Below are 19,264 nucleotides of genomic sequence, written 5' to 3'. Positions count from 1 at the left end.
ACTCTGTAGTATTGACAAACTGCTGAGTATATAAAAGACTTTATTGTCCTGAGTTACCAGAGTAGCCTAGACTTGGTCATGAATAATAATTAACCCTAATCCACTGTGTACTAGGTAAAGTGCTCAATGTTTTACACTTAATCCCCACAAAACCCCTATGATTATTTCCATTTCACAGATAAACTGAAGCTCAAGAGGTAAAGTAATGGCCAAAGTCAGACAACTAGTGACTGGATTAGGTATGATTGAGCAACCACTGTGTGCCAGGGGCTAAGAAATACAGAAAACCAAACAAATACAGAGGTAGGATATTCCATAAAACAACTGAGTTGTACTTTTCTCTGCCTAATGAACACCTAGTCACCCTTCAGGACCAAACTAAAAATGCCATCTCTTATGACACTTTTCATAAGCCCCTCGTCACCCACAAATAGAGTTGATAACTTGCTTTCTTATATACCCTCTGAAATAGCACTTTTTGAAGTTACTGTAATGACCTTCTTCTGTATTTCCTTTTCTCCAGCTTAGAGCACCCCGGTGACAAGGCCTGTTTACTATTTATCACCACTGGGATATCCGATAGACATCTCAAACTCAAATGTCTAAATCTGGACACCTGATCTTTTTCCCCCAAATGACCTCTTCCTTAAAGTGGTACTCATCTCAGTCGATGACAATTTCACCTTTCCAGTTGCTCTGGCCAAAAAATCTTGTAACACCTCATATTCAATCTGTCAGCAAATCCTGTTGACTTACTCCTCGAAATACATACAGAATCCAATCACTTCTTATCACCTCCAGTGCTACATCGTGGTCCTAACCACCATCACCTTTCATTTGGATCACTGTAATAAACCTCCTGACTGGTCTCACTGATTCACCTTTGTCTCCTGTCACCCATTCTCAGAAGCCAGAGTGATATTGCTAAACACAAGTCAGATCATGTCAGTTCTCTGCACAAAACTCTCCAATGGCTCCCCATCTCAGAATAAAGCCAAAGTCCTTCAATGTCCTACGGACCATACACAATCTGGTCTCCTTCGAAATCTCTGATCTTATCTGCTAGTACATCCACCCCTCCCACTCTGCTCCAGCTACTTGGTTCTCCTTGCTGTTCCTTGAACAAGCCAGATGCATTCCTTATCCAGGACCTTTGCATTGACTGTTCCCTTGCTAGGTATACACTTCTGCATGACTTTCTTCCTCACCTCCCTCAAATCTTTGTTCAAATATCATTTTCAGTGATGTCTACATTGAAGAACCTATTTAAGATTGCCTCTAGTATGACAAAACCCACTGCAATGTTGTGAAGTAATTAGCCTCCAACTAATAAAAATAAATGAAACAAAAAAGATTGCCTCTATTCTAATGTCCAGTTTACAGCAATACAGGGTATAGAGGAACAAGATAAATGACACCATGAGGAAAAAAAAAAACAAGCAAATCCAGAAATAGGATATTCTACAAGACAACTAACTTGTACTTTTCAAAAAGCCAAAGTCATTAATTTAAAAAAAGATGGGGGGACTTCCCTGGTGATACAGTGGCTAAGACTTCTACCTCCCAATGCAGGGGGCCTGGGTTTGATCCCTGCTCAAGAAACTATATCCCACATGCCAGAACTAAAGAAGAGATTGCATGCTGCAACTAAAAAAAGATGCCACATGTCTCAACTGAGACCCAGTGCAGCCAAAATAAATAAATAAATAAATAAATACTTCTTAAAAAAAAGGATGGGAGACTTCTAGTTCTGGACTCAGCTGGAGTAGACATACTTCTCCCTATTTCTCCCAATAAGGACAGCTAAAACTCTGCATGTGATATGTAAAAACAAACATAGGAAGACTCTAAAAGAGGGAGAAAAGGGCAGTTTTGACTAAGTGAGCTCCCTGGGTTTTCTTGTTGCCTTGTATCCCAGACTGTAGGCTGGAGAAGCCAGCCTGGAAGTGCCAGTAGGCACAGACCAAAAAAAGCCTCTCTAGCCCAAAGACTAGCAAATGGGCAGCTTAGTTGGACAACACAAAACTCTTAGACAATAACCACTCTCCTGCAACCAGACATTACAGAAAAACAAAAACAAAAAACTGCAGCTCCACCCACTCCAGCCAGCAAAGACCCAAGTGGAAACCAAGACTTTCCCTCTTGCCAGGCTCCCCAGGCTCCCTGGGGTGGTGTCTAAGTAGGGAGTCTGGACTTCCATCCCCACAGGTTACCCAGCATGGCATCAGAGTATCAGAGGAAGGCCTAGTGGAGAGTCAAGACTTTTGCTGCTGCCCTGCTCCTCCTCCCTTCCCCACCCCAGTCCTCTATCATCTTCACCCCCACCTGCACCCCCACCCGTGGTGAGTGGAAGCCACCTGGGAGCAGGAAGGAGGCCCTTCAACCCTTCCCCAGCCAAGGAGGTGTCAGTGGAGGCCCTATGGGGAGCTGGAACTCCCACACTTGCCCAGCAGTAAAGAAGAACCCCCTCTTTGGGTATAAACCAATGTTAAGCAGGGAACAACTTGAACTTCTACCCCTTCCTGGCAGTAGCCAGGCAATGGCCCCTTCCACTGATGGCAACAGTGTCAGAAAATGCCTATCCAAAACAAAAGATTTAAGTAGGATCTAGAGTCTGATAACATAATATCCAAAAATTTCTAGGATGCATTGGAAATTCACTCATCATACCAGGAACCAGGAGATCCTCACCATGAATAAGAACTAATCAACAGATGCCAACACCAAGATGACAGAGAGTTTTCAATGATCTGAGAATGAGTATAAAGGAGCCAACATTAGGGAAAAAAATGCTTCAATGAGCAATTACAAATAGGTTGGAAACAAATGAAAAAGATGGAAAGTCTTAGCAGAGAAACAGATATGATGGAGTATCAGACAGAAATTTTAGAATGGAAGAATACAATAACCAAACCAAAAAACTGAGAATATGGGCTCATCAGCAAGATGGAGAAGACAAGAAAAAAAAAATCAATGAACTGGAAGATAGAACATTAGAAATTACCAGATCTGAATAACAGTGGGAAAATAGTCTTAAAAAAAACAATGATCAGAGCCTCAGAGACATGTGGAACTATAACAAAAGACCTAACATTCATGTTATCAGGGAGTCCCAGAAGAAGAAAAAGAGAGTGGGGCCAAAGAAGTCCTCAAGAAACGATGGCTGAAAATCCCCCCAATCTGGCAAGACATAAACCTACAGATTCAAGAAGCTGAACAAATCTCAAACAGGATTAAGAAATCCGTGTCAAGACATATTATAATCAAACTTTTAAAAACCAGACCAAGAGAAAAATCTTGAAAGCAGTAAGACAGAAACACCACTTTATCAACAGGGGGAAAACAATTCAAGAATCAGTGATTTCTCACCAGAAACCATGGTGACCAGAGGAAGTGGCACAACATATTTCAAGTGTTAAAAGAACTGCCAAGCCTGAATGCTATATTTAGTGAAAATATCCTTCAGAAATGAGGGAGAAATCAAGATATCCTTAGAAAAAGGAAAGCTACGAGAACTTGACACCAGCAGACTCACCCTAAAAGTGGTTAAAGACAGTGCACAAAAGAGAAAGGAAATGATAAAAGAAGAACTCTTGGAATATCAGGAAGGAAGAAAGAATAGAATGAATAAAAACATAAGTACAACAGATTTTCCTTCTTCTCTTGAACTGTCTAAATAATGTCTGATGGTTGAAGCAATAGGTATAGTATCATCTGATGTGGAGCTCAATATATGTAGAGGAAATATTAAAGATAACCATAGTATAAATGAGACAGGGTAAAGAGACCTAAATAGAGTTAAGGTTTTTTTACACTTTCCTCTATCTTTTAAACTGATGACACCAATAGGTCTTTGTGGTGACAAAATAGTTTTGTATCTTGATTGCAATGGTTGTTATAGGAATCTCTACATGTGGTAAAATGGTATAGAACTATACACACATTGTACCAATGTCAATTTCCTGGTTTTGATATTGTACTATAATTAGGTAAGATGCAATCATTGAGTAAAACTGGGTTAAGGGTACACAGGCCCTCTCTGTACTATTTATGCAGTTTCCTTGTAAATCTATAATTATTGCAAAATAAAAATTTTTTCTGTTAATATTGGGGCTGTTCTAGTAGCTAAAGACACAAATGCAATGTGACAGTCGTGATTAGATTCTGATGTTAAAAAACATAAAAGACAAGTTTGGAGAAACTTGAATAGAGACTGGAAATTGTTGTTGTTTAGCCGCTAAGTCATGTCCAACTCTTTGAGACCCCATGGACTATAGCATGCCAGAGACTGGACATTAAACGATATGCAATAATTGTAATTTTCTTACATGTCATATTCGTATTACTGGAGAATGTCTTTATCCCCACACAATGAATGCCAAAATATTTAGGGGAGGTGTGTAATGAAATCTGTAACTTACATTTGAATCATTCAGAAAAAATTGTAGATCGATTGATAGAGCAAATATCACAAAACATTGCCAGTTGTTGGCTCTATGAGGAAGATATATAGAAGTTCATTGTACTATTCTTTCAGCATTTCTGTATGTTTGTAAATTTTCATTTTTAAAAAAGCTAAAGAGGATATGTGAAGGATGTATATGTGATAAAGCAAGTATAGTAAAATGTTAAGCAAATCTAGGTGGCAATTGGCTGATCCCTGTAAAATTCTTTCAGTTTTTGAGTATGTTTGAAAATTTTCCTTCTAAAATATAGAGGTAAAAAACTTGAAGAAAAAATGATCACAACCTCATATCTTTCCTAGTACTCCCAATCCCTCTTTTTCTGCTTTTTCTTTTTTCCCACAGCACTTATCACCATATACAGTAGTATATACTTCACTTATTTATTGTACTAATTTTTGTCTGCGTCCTATCACTAGAATGTAAACTCCCCAAGGGCAAGGATTTATTGCGTGTTTTTTTTCCCCCTGTTTGCTGCTATGTCCTTAAATCCTAGAACAGTGTCTGGCACATAGCACATGCTCAGAGAATATTTGTTGAATTAGGAATAAATTTCTGTAGCCCTAGGGCCTAGGTCAAGGCCTTGCACAGAGTAGGTGTGCAACAAATGTTCATTGATCTGAGATCTGCAGAAGTTAGAATAGACCTGTTGTACTTGAGCAGTTCTGAGTGTGGACTTGAGTCAAATGGCTAGGATTCCGTCACTTCCACCTGTGTAACCTAGCTGCATTAACATCCCTGAGCCTCAATTTCTCATTGGTATAAGTCAGATAATAATAGTAGCACTTTGGTAGGGGTTTTGTTTGCATGTAAAGCACTTAGGACTTTGTAAAGACTCAATAACTGGTAGCTAATGACAAAACAAGAACAGCAAAATGACAAGTTTTCCCAGCATGTCATCCTTCTTCCATCCACCAACAGGCTGAGCCAAGAGCGGTTAAGAAAATGTCCTTGGACAAGTATTCCCAACTTCTTCTCTAGACCCCCAGATTTCTTTCATTTTAGACCTCTTCTTACCTTTCCTCCTGCCCTGGACTTTCTTTACTCTCTTGGCATCTTGAAGTGCTTTCCTCCATGATAACCATGCAGGAGTGGAGTGGAGGAGACAGGAATCTGTGCACCAGGGATAAAAGCTTAGAGCTTTCCTCTCCTCTTGTTCTAGGTGTGAGTCCCTCATTGGTGATAGAAGCAGGTCAAGTGTTAGGTTGCAGTCATTTCAGGGCCTAGAGACTGAGAGAACAATAGTCCCGAGGAAGAGGCACTGACAAGAGAATAGCCTCCTAAGCTGTCCTCTTCCTTGGTCCCGTTAGGAGAGAGCACCTCCCTCCCTCTGTTCTAACGTCCCTTGGATCGCTTCTGCCGCCTCAAGTCTTTACTTCTGGTGGCCCCAGCTCAGAGCTAGGCCGGGGACCCATTGAGCATCTCTCTGCAACTCCCCCTTGGTAGTAGGGTGGGGTGGGGTGGAGTGGGCGGAGGACAGGATGAAATTGGAGATAAAGGGGCATGAAATTGAGAGCTGAGCTCACCCGTGGCCTAAGTCCCCTGTCCCCGACCTAGGGTCAGCCCTACCCCGGATATCTGGGGAGCTGGGGCTGAGCCTGGGGGCGCCACCGCCTCTGTTCCTTTAAGGAGCCGCTGTTTAGCATTCCTGCCGCTGCCGCTGCCGCTGCCTGATTCTGCACGCTGATTGGCTGGAATCAACTGAGAACGGAGCCAGGGAGAGATGCTCTTGACTCCACTCAGATCCATCCTGGGGACCAGTGCAGGAGCGGTCCTCGCAGCACCCAGCTTCTGCCCAGGCTCCCGCTTCTTCTTTGCCGCTGGGCCTCGGCCCAGGAGCCACGACGGGCGACACGGAGCCGCCAGTGCTGGAGGGGGAGCCGTGGGTGCGGGGCAGCGTGGGGGCAGAGGCCCCGGGACGCCCGCCCGGCCCCAGGCCCCGCTCCGCCCGGGCGCCCCAACGGGTGCCCCCCCCTTCCTGGTCCGAGCAGTGTGAGTGTGCCCGGGAGCCCGGCGGTGGCAGCGGCGGCGGCGTGGAAACCGGCGTGGGCTGGGGGGTCCGAGCCGCGGGGGGCAGTGCGATGCACAAGCACCAGCACTGCTGTAAGTGCCCCGAGTGCTACGAGGTGACCCGCCTGGCCGCCCTGCGGCGCCTCGAGCCTCCCAGCTACGGGGACTGGCAGGTACCCGACCCCTACGGGCCAGGTGGGGGCAATGGAGCCAGTGCCGGTTATGGGGGCTACAGCTCGCAGACCCTGCCCTCGCAGGCGGGGGCCACCCCCACCCCCCGCACCAAGGCCAAGCTCATCCCCACCGGCCGGGATGTGGGACCAGTGCCCCCTAAGCCAGTCCCGGGCAAGAGCACCCCCAAACTCAACGGCAGCGGCCCCAGCTGGTGGCCAGAGTGCACCTGTACAGGCCGGGATTGGTATGAGCAGGTATGGACGGGGGAGGGGGGGTGCGGGGGGGGTGCGGAGGGGGGCAACCCAGGGGGGCTGGGGAGTGGGGGGCCTAGAGGCCTGGAGTGCAGCAGGGGTTCCTGGGGCTCCAAGCCAGCAGACCCTGAGCCCCAGCACTGCAGCTGGCCCAAGAGAGATGGTTGGAAATGTGTGCTTCTCTGTGTGTGTCCGTTTGGGGGTCTCCATTTGGAGGGGATTGGGAGGAGCTGTGTGTCAGGAGGTGAAGGTATGGCGGAGGGGCTCATTTTCCTGTGTGGGGGGATTGGGTTCTTCTCGGTGTGGGGGTTGAGCAGTGTCTCTGTGTCTGACAGGGGGCGGGAGGTTCTGCGGGGGCTGTGTGTGGTGTGTGTCTCCACAGGAGGGGAGGAGGGGGCATGGTGCTCTGCGTAGCGGGGACATGTGTGTGTGTGTGTATGTATGTTGAGGTGTGTAGAGAAAGGCAGTGAGGCAGTGGAGCGCCTGTGAATCTATGTTGAGGAGCCCATGTGCCCAGCTCGCCAAGCTTCATCCCCTGATGCCATGAGTCCCTCTCCATCCCTTTGTGTGTGAATGTGCACATGGACATGTGGGGATGTCTCTCTGAATGTGGAGGTGTCTCTGTAGATGAAGCTGCGGGTTTGGCTGTGTTTGCCCGTATGTGTGTGTGGCCACATGTATATGTGTGTGAGCATGTGGCTGCAAGTGTGTGCATGTGTGTGCCTCTATGTGTGTGTGTGCATGTGCGGTGTCCCTGGTGAGAGGCGCTTGACAGGCAAGGGAGGGAGGGGGAGGAGGCAAGAGACACGTCCCAAGCAAGGCTGAGAGGCTGCTGAGAAGGATGGACTCTTTTGTCCAAGCAGCTCTGAAGTGTGTGTGTGTGCTGAGAGGGGAGCTGAAGCAATCTTCCTCGCTCCAGAACAGGCATGGTGCCTGGAGCCAGGCAAGGGGCAGCTGCTATGGTTTAGGGACTGGCCCCGGTGGGGCATGTCCCTCTGGGGTACCCCTAGATGTGGGAAAACTTAGCCCCCCAGCCCTGACTTGGCACAGCTTGGGAACCCCTGGGTGCTGGGCACAACTCCGGCTTCTACTCCCAGCCTAAACTGCCAGCTTAGAAAATGGAAGGAGCATCTGTGGGAGAAGCAGCAAAATGGAGGCTGGGCCGGCAGAGCCAGGTCCCTGGCATGCACGGCGGAGGGCCTGTCTGGTTATTCAGCTCTGCAGCCCCCAGGGTAGGGAGAGGGGAGGAGGAGGCTTTGCTGGGGAGGGCAGGTGCTGGCTGCCCCAAGCTGGTGACCGTTCTGGCCACCTCTGTCCCCCTCTGGGGATCGGATGTGCTCTCACTCAGAAGCAAGCATGGGGACTTCCTGGGGAAAGGAGTCCTCAGTTCTGCCCTTCTGCCTGTTCACACCGACTGTTTCCTGTGTCCCTTGCTTTGGCCCCTTGCCCTCTCCAGCGGGTTCCCCTCTCTCCTTTCCCCCTCCACCCTGGGGCCCTACCCTTGTAAACACTCTCTTGTGCTTGTCTGGCTCAACTGGGAGATAAATGCCAGTCCCAAGGCTAGGTGGGCCAGTTGGTCAAGGTTTCTTTGCCAGGACTGATCCCTGGATGGCTCCTGGCCCTGGGAATGGGTTCCTTGACGGGGACAATGCAAGACTGGAGCGTGGAAGCCAGGAGCTGCTGGGTCTTGCCGGAGCTGGGCTTGAAGCATGGCTCTCACATGTGGGCACACATGGTATACCAGATGCACAAAAGAGCTGCATGGAGATCCTTTTGCCTGTGTGTCTGTTGCATGGTACTTCAGGCAGCTGTGTTCTTTCGGGGCTCTTAAGAGCCATCAGTTCTTCCTCCTGGGATCAGAGACAAGAGTCAGGCTGCAGCAAGAATCTTCCCACCAGCTCCTAGGGCTGCAGGGCAAAAAGTCGTGGGGCCAGGCTCAGGAAAGGTGGAGGCATGATTAGCTAGTCCTGTCCTCCTCTCTGTTTTTCAAAGCCAGAGCTGTGGGGTGAAGGCAGAAGCAGGGAAGCAGAGCAGGGCATGCAGAGGAATCTTCACCCTGGGTCTGCAGCTTCCTTCTTCAGAGGAGAAGATCAGGGGTCAGGAAAGGGACCTCACAGCCAAAGATGGGGGGAGGGACACCAGGTTCTCTGGGGAGAGAGGTAAGAGGGCTCCTCCATTCGTGGGGATGAGAATGAAAGCCAGGGAGCAGGTGCTACTTGTCTGTCCAGAATCACATTTTCACTTGACAGTGGCCACAAGTTTGTCCCGCGTGGGAGGCTACTTCTGTGGGTTGGTCAGACCAACCCTGTGTTTCCATCCCCTTCCCTTGCTTCTCTTCCCATGACTACTGCATGTTGAAGGCCATGGACTCTGCTGCCAGTTAATCCGTGGGTCATTAGCTTCTTCCAAATGGGGAACCTTGTCCACTCTGCTCCTGTTCCGCCCTTGGCTTTGCCCTGACTCCTGACCAGATCCCTTTCTGCTGAGAAACACAAAGCGTTCAGGATCAAAAGCCCCTGGATAGAAAATGGATTAAGATTTTGACTCCTTCTGCCCACTGGAGGAATTGGGTTCTTGGGGACACAGAAGGAGAGGCAGAATGAAGATTCATGAGGTACTCTGAGGGGGCAGCTTTTCTTTTGCCCATGAGCTTTAATGGGCAAGGCGATTGACAGGCCAGAACATCAATGGCCTCGGCAAGCTTGTTTTATTCAAAAGAGCACCTGGAGATCCAGGTTCTAGCCCTTGCTCTGCCACTAACTCCCAATATACACTCAGGCACAACCTGTGTCCTCTTTGGTCCTCAGTGTCACTGTCTGTCACATGGGAGAGGTTGGTCTTCAGTGTCACTGTCTATCACATGGGAGAGGTTGAACAAGATGGTGGCTGCTGCCTTTCCAGCTCTGACATGGTGGGGGTCTGTGACTCCCAAGTCAGGGAGACCTGTTGTTCAGAGAGGAGTAGGTTCCCATCCAGGCATGGATGCTATGTGTGGCATGGTCTGCCCGCCATGGTCCATTTCTGCCATCCCCCTCGGGCCAGCCCTGCATCCCTCCTAGTGAACCCTGAGGCCCCAGAGCCCAGCCTCTTGGTGACTGCAGCACTGACTGCCTCAGTCCCAGACAATTGATCTGGGCTAACTGAGCAGCTGGATTTGGCCTGATGTGGCTGGAAGCAAGGGGAGGGGAGCCTCCTCAGGGTCAGCCTGTCCCAAGAGGTGTCCCAGGGTCAATTTGGGCTTCCCTACTCTGCAGGGAGTAGGGGGATAAGCAGGTTGACCAGCGGGCAGATGGTTGGGGTGGGGAGGGTTAGGCAGGAGGCACTCAGGGTCCTGCCTGTGTCTTTCCTCAGGTGAATGGCAGCGATGGCATGTTCAAGTATGAGGAGATAGTCCTTGAGCGGGTGAGTCTGGCAGTGGGGCAGGATGAAATGGGAGGGGAGGGTTAGAACCAGGTGAGGGGTTCCTGAATCTTGGCCTCAAGACTCACGGGGACCTACATTGAGAGGATGGGGAAACGGCCCTCAGAGGCTGCATCACTACATTAATCAATCAACCGACTGTGTGTGCTAAGTTACTTCAGTCGTGTCGGACTCTGTGCGACCCTATGAACCATAGCCCACCAGGCTCCTCTGTCCACGGGATTCTCCAAGCAAGAATACTGGAGTGGGTGGCCATGCCCTTCTCCAGGGGATCTTCCCAACCCAGGGACTGAACCCAGATCTCTTATGTCTCCTGCATTGGAAGGCAGGTTCTTTACCTCTAGCGCCAACTGGGAAGCCTAATCAACCAACTAATAAATATTAATTGACCTTGCTTGCTGAGGCCTGGGGAAGTGGGGAGAGGATGGCTTCGCTGAGGCCTCCATGCCAGAATGGTCAGCACAGGGTGGGAATCTGCCAGATTTGTGACGAATGTGCCCCAGCCTGCCATGGCCCCCTCTGAGGCCTGGAGAAGCTGCTCTGGGGAGGGGCAGGGGTAGAGGGGGTCCCAGAAACCGTTCCTTATGCCTTCTGTTTGAGCAGACCGTGCCTCTCCACTTCTTTCTGCAGGGAAATTCTGGCCTGGGCTTCAGCATTGCAGGTGGCATCGACAACCCCCATGTCCCCGATGACCCTGGAATCTTTATTACCAAGATTATCCCTGGTGGAGCAGCTGCCATGGATGGGAGGCTGGGGTGAGGTGGTCTAGAAGCAGGGCCAGGGGTTGCAGGGACAGAATGGAGGTGAGGGGGGAGGAGGGCCGCCTGACAGGATGACCCTTCCATTAGATCTGAGAGGGGGAGGGGGAGATGAGGGGAGGAGAGAGAAAGAGGAGGAGGTGGGAGGGAGGGTGGAGGGGCGGTGGCAGAGTGTCATGCCTCTTGGGCTTCCCCCGCAGGGTGAATGACTGTGTGCTGCGGGTGAATGAAGTGGACGTGTCGGAGGTGGTGCACAGCCGGGCCGTGGAGGCACTGAAGGAGGCTGGCCCTGTGGTGCGGTTGGTGGTACGGAGGCGACAGCCTCCACCAGAGACCATCATGGAGGTCAATCTGCTCAAAGGGCCCAAAGGTGCGGCCCTCTGGGTTCCTGTGCTCTGGCCAGAGGCCCCTAGTTGGCCCTATAGGAATTGGAAGGGAATCCCCTCACCCCCTGCCTACCTCCCCAGTTCAGCTCACAGTCTTCTTTCTTGACCTCACATCTCACCCTTACTGACTACGGGATGACAGCCTAGTGTTTGGGATCCCTGGGGAAAGTTCCTGTGGGGCTGGTGGCTTGGCTGAGCGTGGGGGATTGGGGTTGGGCTTAACTGAGCACTCTAACTTCTCCTTGTGTCACTCTCCCACTCCTTGCTGGCTTCCTCCCAGGCCTCGGTTTCAGCATTGCTGGGGGGATTGGCAACCAGCACATCCCAGGAGACAACAGCATCTACATCACTAAGATCATCGAAGGGGGTGCTGCTCAGAAGGATGGACGCCTACAGATCGGGGATCGGTTGCTGGCGGTGAGACAGCCTTCCCAGGGATGCCCAAATGGCGGGTGGGGAGGTGGAGCTTTAGCAGCCTCTCCCTCCCCCCTGAACCTCATTCTGGAACTAGGCATTATGGCAAATTTCAAGAGCATCATCTGAGGTGTGTGTCCCCAGATAACAAGCCCCTAGTCCTCTTCATGGCTGGAACTCCCTCACCTGCCCACCACTACCCCCTGCTTCTCTGCTCCTCACAGCACTGTACTTGGGCCTCTGTCAGACTAGAGCACCATTGAATTTCACTGAAAGAGTACTCCCCACCGGGTTCCCTGGGGAGGCCCTCCCTTCTTCTCCCCAGTGCTAGCCCTAAGACCTCTTCCAGGTGAACAACACCAATCTGCAGGATGTGAGGCATGAGGAAGCTGTGGCCTCACTGAAGAACACGTCTGATATGGTCTACCTGAAGGTGGCCAAGCCAGGCAGCCTCCACCTCAACGACATGTACGCACCCCCCGACTATGCCAGCAGTACGTACCTGTCTGTCCTGTCCCTGGCCCGAAGCCCTACCCTCTGGTTTCTGGAGGGGAAGAAGTTAATACTCCTTGTTAAGAGAGAGGGAAGGGGGGCAGAAAATAAGACTAGTGCTGGGGAGAACTGAGTGCAAATCCAAGCTGTGTCCCTTCTTCCTGGATGTCCTTGGAAAAGTCCCTTTCACCTGTCTTTAGTTTCCTCTCTGGCAAAAAGGAGCTAGTGATATATGTGCTGCCCTCCTCATAGGAGAGCTGCAAGGATCAAATGAGATCATGGACGAGAAAGCCCTTGGAAAACTGTATTAAGCTACAGAGATGTGAGGGGTTATTATTAGTCACACCTCTAGTCATGTTTTTCTTTGTAGACTGCCCTGACTTTAGCTCTTTCTAAGACTCACAGGAGTGAGCTCAGGATTCAGAAAGGGACTGTGGAGGAGGAACCCTAGGGGGTGGAGTAGGGAGGAGAGGCCTGAGGAATCAGCATCCCTTGGTCTGGTTTTTTTTTTTGCATCTGAGGGAGTGGGGGCAGCCCGTGGTGGAAGGTGGAGGAGGCTACCACTGGGGAGTGGTCAGGGAACTTCTCTCTCCCTTTCTCCATTCCAGCTTTTACTGCCTTGGCTGACAACCACATAAGCCATAACTCCAGCCTGGGTTATCTCGGGGCTGTGGAGAGCAAGGTCAGCTACCCTGCTCCTCCTCAGGTTCCCCCCGCCCGCTACTCTCCTATCCCCAGGCACATGCTGGCTGAAGAGGACTTCACCAGGTAATACCCCCACCCCCACCTCTTCATCCTATCTAGGGATGGGGAGGAGAGGAATCCTTTCTCGTGGCCACGGGCCTTCTTGTAGTATGGCAAAGAAGAGGATAAAGCCCTCCTTGCTCCTGTCATTGGGGTCTGAGGCCCCCTCTCGAGCCCTTCGGACTCTGGAGGGACAAAGGTGGCTGCAGGAACAAGTTCTACCAACAGGGGGAGCGCCAAGTGTGTGGCCCCCTTTCGAAAGTGTGGAGAAAGGGTAGGATAGAGTGTTTAGCGGGCCGAGGTGGGTGGAGGGTGCGGGGTTTCTTGCCCTGTGACGGTTGCAGCCCCCTCGTTTGCAACCATTCCACGTAAGAGAAGAGAGCAGTTCGGCTGCTGGGGCTGGCGGGCCAGGTGGCCTCGCAGGGATCCGCCCCGCCCCACTCTGGCGGCTGCCGCGGAACTGGCCACCTTCGCGGAACTGGTCGGGCCGGCAGGGGTTCCGGGGGACAGGTTTCTGCGGGGTGGGGCCTGGGAGGCTCTCGTGGAGCCGGAAGGGTAGGCTGCCGGAGCTGGGGGGGAGAGCTGGAGGAGCCATGGAGAGGACACGCAAGTTCTCAGGCTCCGGCTTGGCCCTTGGCTTGGGCTCAGCTTCGGCCTCGGCCTGGAGGAGGGCTTCGCAGAGGTGGGCCTGGCCGCTCCGCTCCCTGCGGCCTGGAGGGGATGCCAGGTAGGAGAAGAGGAAGGCATCTGGGTCTCAGGGGAGGAGCCCCGCACCTGAGGCTGGGAACAAGAGAGGGAGAGCCTCAGACCTGGGGCTCCTCTGATGAGAGATGCTTAAAGTGAAGAGTGAGTCGGGCAAGTGTGCCGGGTTTGGTTGTGTGACTACACGGGAGCTGCTGCTGCTCTCACCTAATGACACTGTGACCATTTACAGAGGGGTTCCTTAGACGTGGTTAGTTGGCGTTTTCACGTGCTCGGCTCCTCTCTTTGGTTAGGCTCCTAAGCTCCTTTTGGGGACCTGGGATTTCTTTATCTCTGTCTCCCACATAACCCAGCAAGGGTACACAGTGGTAGCTGGTGACTAAATCTGTTGTTGGAGAAAGTAGGAGGGGTCATAGCTGGTGGGTGGATTTTTGAGACTGCGGAGGAGCATGTGTAAAGTACCTACCACAGTTTGTGGGTGGTGAGTGCAGTCAAACCCAGGGCCATTCCACAGCCCCTAACTGATTCACCTTCTTGTGGCCCAGGGTCCACCACACCAGTTGGTAGGATGGGAGAATCTGGGGAGGAAGAGGACCAGTGAGTGGGCTCTGCGATATGGTCGCTAGAGCCCAGGGTAGGGGTTTATTGACCTGAGAGAGTCAGGGACTGCCCACTGGGAAGTTCACTCCAAGCCCTCAGGAAGAAGGGAGGAAGAACAACTGAAACTTGGCACCTGGCAGCAAACAGTGGCCAAGCAGGTTTTAGGAGAGAAAGGGAGCAACAGAGTATCATACCTAGGGACCTAAGTCCTTCTACAGACATGTGGGCCTTGTTCCAGGCTGGCCCTCACAGGGATGACAGTTTATACCTACTTTGTCCTGACTCTTCCACTCTTTTCCCACCAGGGAGCCCCGCAAGATCATCCTGCACAAGGGCTCCACAGGCCTGGGCTTCAACATCGTTGGGGGTGAGGATGGAGAAGGCATTTTTGTCTCCTTCATCCTGGCAGGAGGCCCAGCTGACCTGAGTGGGGAGCTGCGCAGGGGAGACCGGATCTTATCGGTGAGGAAACAAAGGCAAGGTGGGAGGATGGGAGCTGGGCCACTCTAAAAGGGAGGAGGGAATACCTCACTTTCCCCAAGGAATATTTCTTGAAGTGGGGGAAGGCTAAGAGCTGGAGTAAACATATTCTCTTTATAGATATCCATCGTGAGGGACAGGGACCAGACTTGTACTTAAAGAAGAAACACATATCTCTTGGCTCTGAGCCCTGGTTGACATTTGACCCCCAAAAAGATAATTATTACACTAGAGGTGTAACCTTTAGGTTTCATCATAATAGGCAGGGATGGGCTACTGAGAAAGGCATCTGAGTAGGCTTAGGGATGGGTTACCCATCTCCCTCTCCTAACTGCTACAACAGAGAACTCCTTTCTTCCTTTTGAGGTGGCTCACAACACCTCTCTTTGGACAGGTCAATGGTGTGAACCTGAGGAATGCAACTCACGAGCAGGCTGCAGCTGCTCTGAAACGGGCTGGCCAGTCAGTCACCATTGTGGCCCAGTACAGACCTGAAGGTAGGAGAGGGAAGGCGGAACAAGATGATTTGGGAAGATTAGACCTATTATTCATTGCTGGCTTTTGCCGTCATAGGTAACAAGGCTACTTGGCTAGTTCTCTTCTACCCTCACACAGTAACCCCTTCCTCTCCCCTTTTCTGGGTGGGTTGGAAGCATCTATTAAGATTGTGCTCAGAGCCTTGTGATTAGGGCTGCAGTGCAGCTGAAGGCCAGTAGTGGGCAGCAGCCTACGGGAGGAAGCACAGAGATTGGGGCGACTGGAAAAAGGGGAGGGGGAAGTGGGGGCAGAGGCGAAGAACATAACTGTATCCTGTAACAGGAGAGTAACTCTTGGCTAGAAGGACCCAAGGGAGAAGAGTACCAACTTTTCAAGAGAGCTTGGACCAGCCTCTGTGAACCCCACTTCTCCCCTCATCAGGGTGACCGTGAAACACTCATAAACCCGCTGAAAAGGTGATGCTAGGTTCTCCGGGTTGGGACATGGACATCCCCCTCCCCCTACGGGGGTTCTTCTTTGTGTTCTCTGGGAGCGTGTCCCCCGGCCTGGGCGAATGGGCGGGGCCAGTTATGCAAATGAAGACGTTTGATTGGCTGGGGCCAGCCAAGGCCCAGGTGCCGAGGTGAGCTGCGGGATGGCGCGCCCGAGCCAGCCCGCCGGCGGGGTGGCCATTGGCCGGCCAAGCGCGGCCTCCAGCCTCACGCCCCGCCCCCTGACCCAGGCGGAGGGCGGCGGGCGCCCCTCCTCCCCCCCCGTCGCGCGCCTCAGGCGTCTCCTCCTCCTTTCTCTCCCCTCCCCCTCCTCCTCCTCTTCTTCCCCCTCCTCCCGCGCGGGCCCCGCTTTGTGTCCGTGGTCTCCCGCGCGGGACGGAGGGGCCGGCGGGAGCTGGCGCTTTCTCAGCACTAGACCTGGACTCCGACCCGGCGCCAGGTGAGGTGGGGCGGACAGGGGTCAGGCCCCCTCACAGTCCCCCCTAGCCTCTCTACGGTTCTGTTCTCAGACTCTTTTCCCACACTGTGCCCCCAACTCTGCGCTCTCCTTGGAATCCCTGGGCCGCGTGTCCCCAGCTCCGCGCGGCGCGGGGTTTTGGAGCCCCTCCTGAGGGCCCCTCGCCGCCCCGCGGAGCGCCTCGCGCGGCTGAGCGTTCGCGCCACCGAGCCCCTGCGGGTCTCTTACCTCTTGGCCATCACCTCTCCCCACCCACGAACTCTGCCCTTTCTAGCCCGGGGCCTCTGTCCGCCTCCCAGCCTCCTTTTTGCCAGCGGCTGCGCCCCTAATTCCCGGCCTCTGAGGAATTTTCTCCGTCTTCCCCTCCCCCACACCCGTTAGTACCCCTCACCCCCGACCTGGCGACCTCTGGGAACCCCCGAGGTGGGCTTTGTATTCTCGCCCCAACCCACGCCCGCTTTTGCTTGCCAGCGTTTTCCGACTGTCGCCGACTCCTTTCGTCCCCCCTCCCCCTTGTCGGGCCGGTCTTTGTCCCTTAGGGCTGCAGTGCCTGGGCTCCTGGGACACCTAGGCCCTGCTGGCCGGCCACTGAGATGGAGGCAGGGCCCTCCCTCGGGCAGGTGCTCTGTTCCTTGATGGGAATGGGGAGAGGCTGGCAGCTTTGCTGCAAAGCCGTGAGGGATGGAAAGCGCCTACCTTTGTCCTTTCCGCTGCCCCACCCCCACCCCGTGTTCAGCGCCTGCAGGCCAAGAAGAGAGGGGGCCACCTTTTGCACTAGGCTTTTTTGATGGGGACAAGAGTAGGGAGGTGACTAACAGGAGAGCTTGTTGATCTGAGGTACTGGCAAAGAGGGATGCAAATGGACACCTTGAATCATTTCTTTCCGTGTTGGGTGTCCAGCTTCATGACAAGAAACACACATTAGGGTTACTGTTTTTATGATGCCTGCGTGTGCTGTTTGCTTCTCCGTGTAAACCTCACCATTTGATTTTTATTAGCAACCAATATTTATCCATTTCATGCCCACTGCTTAGGCAACCTAGGTTCTGCAAAGAAAATGGTTTCTTGTGTGTCTGTGGGGGTGTGTGGGTGTGTGTGTGAGAGAGAAATTGATGTGTTTAGGTTTTACTCACTGATACTGGACACAGGGAAACAATACTGTGGATTTGGTGGTAGTATGTTGGAAACTGGTAACAACATGTTTCTGTGAGTTTTGTTGGGAGAATGTAATTGGTTTCCATAAAGAGCCGCAAGTTGTCCAGGCTGAAGGGATTCCTGCAGTGTTCATTGCTCTCTGAGCATGTTTCTGAACGTTTATGATGTTTGTCGAGGTGCTGTCTTATGTTAGGTTTCTCTACCATTTGAGAAACAAAGCCCTTCTTCTCTTAGGATTTAGTTGAACCACTTTTTTGTTAAGGCTCTGCCACCCCAATCTCACTTCTTTCCTTGGTTTGGAAAATACATCAGGGCCTCAACATGCAAACGCTTTTTTTTCCCCAATAAAAAAATGGGCCCTTAGAAACAGGCACAGAGGGACTATCAAGCATTCTATGTTGGGCTCTGAATTTTCTTTGATAAAGTGATAGTTTTTAAGAATAAGGACTGCATGTTAATTATTTTATAATTATGTTAAATACTGTTCTTTGGAGGATTGCCTCACATAGGCATTTACAAAATGAATAATCCAAATATATATTTGTTGGCTAAAATGGCAGAGACTTTCCATGTTATTGGCCAAATAAGTATTCATCATTTGTATTTTTTTCACAAGGAATGTGGGCACTGGAAAGGATCACGTAGTCCAACCCCTCACTGTGCAGATCAGAACAGCGACAGGAGAGCAGGGACACGGCTTGCCTAAGGTCATGAAGGGAATGTTGCTGAGGGTCAGCGATCAGTATAATCCTAAAGTCCACCACTTGGGACAAATCGTGCTTGTGAATACCTGAGAAACCTGAGACCTTTTTGGAGCAGAGAAAAGGAACAGGGAAATTAATAGAAGAGAGAGGGAGGGAAAGAAAAATGTGTGTGTGGGGGAAGGTGCGAATGATCTCTGTGGTGGCCCCTGAGGCACCATTGCTCAACCAGTGCAGCCTGTAGCTAGATATCCTTTAGTAGGAGAAATTAAAAAAAATAGCTTTAACTAATTAGAACAATCAGAGCAAGAACATTTTTTCTCCTTTTTTTAACAGCTTAATTGAGATATGATTCATATACCATACAATGCATCCATTTAGGTGTACAATTTAGTGGCTTTTAGTATATTCACAGAACTGTGCATTCATCATCACAGTCAATTTTAGAACATTTTCATTACCCCTCTCTTTTGAATACATAGAAATGGTGCAAGCATTGTAAGGGTGATAAGTGTAGGACAGTTGCTTCCTGATGTATCTCATCTGGACACTTAAGCTGGATGGCAGCTCTAACTTTGAAATATCTGGTTGCTTAATGGGTTGAACCCATAATGAAGATAGGAACCTTGTCTATCTATATAAACTTTGTATTATGCCTAGCATGGTTGCTTTACTAACATTTGTATGATGAAGCTTTGGAAGATATTAAAATGGAAATAGAAGTGCTAAATGATAAGGTACCACAGTGAGAGATGCTGTTTAATAGTTTCACTCTTGATTGCCCCAAACTGTTGTGGACACAGCAATCCTACCTATTTAGCTAAAAATAGCATGATGTTCTTGGGCATGTATAATCCTGCTTAAAATTCAAATTGAAAATTTAAACAACTGGCTCTTGGCAAAGGCTCCCTTCCAGTCTATTCTAAAATGAAAAATATTTTTCTGTGACTTGTGGAATTGCTCTACCAAGGGAAGGATAGGTTTCGTATTATAACATTTTGATTTAGAAACTATCATCTCCTACATTTTCCTCCCTAGTCACTTTCTGTCAGCCTCTGTTTATAAACT

The 19,264-nt window shown here is 50.9% G+C and overlaps 1 protein-coding gene across 5 annotated transcripts in view; it reads left to right on the top strand.

Annotated features, from left to right (window-relative positions):
* Positions 1-6,544: 6,544 nt before the first annotated feature.
* Positions 6,545-19,264, top strand: part of DLG3 (discs large MAGUK scaffold protein 3) — a 54,245-nt gene continuing 41,525 nt past the window's right edge. For 2 of the 5 annotated variants that reach the window (XM_061137078.1, XM_061137077.1), the window contains exons 1-11: positions 6,545-6,901; positions 8,458-8,462; positions 9,941-9,989; positions 10,250-10,300; positions 10,949-11,073; positions 11,277-11,446; positions 11,743-11,879; positions 12,226-12,370; positions 12,977-13,136; positions 14,720-14,876; positions 15,289-15,391. In XM_061137078.1, the coding sequence (XP_060993061.1) occupies positions 6,545-6,901; positions 8,458-8,462; positions 9,941-9,989; positions 10,250-10,300; positions 10,949-11,073; positions 11,277-11,446; positions 11,743-11,879; positions 12,226-12,370; positions 12,977-13,136; positions 14,720-14,876; positions 15,289-15,391 (1,459 nt within the window). Of the gene's footprint in view, positions 6,902-8,457; positions 8,463-9,940; positions 9,990-10,249; positions 10,301-10,948; positions 11,074-11,276; positions 11,447-11,742; positions 11,880-12,225; positions 12,371-12,976; positions 13,137-14,719; positions 14,877-15,288; positions 15,392-16,173; positions 16,323-19,264 lie in introns of those variants that run through there. The other 3 variants (XM_061137080.1, XM_061137079.1, XM_061137081.1) reach the window with 3 other exon arrangements.

Source organism: Dama dama, chromosome X (genome assembly GCF_033118175.1).
Source record: "Dama dama isolate Ldn47 chromosome X, ASM3311817v1, whole genome shotgun sequence".
Taxonomy (NCBI): Eukaryota; Metazoa; Chordata; class Mammalia; order Artiodactyla; family Cervidae; genus Dama; species Dama dama.
The sequence above is the reverse complement of the archived record's forward strand: the minus strand, read 5'-3'. Positions and strand labels throughout refer to the sequence as shown.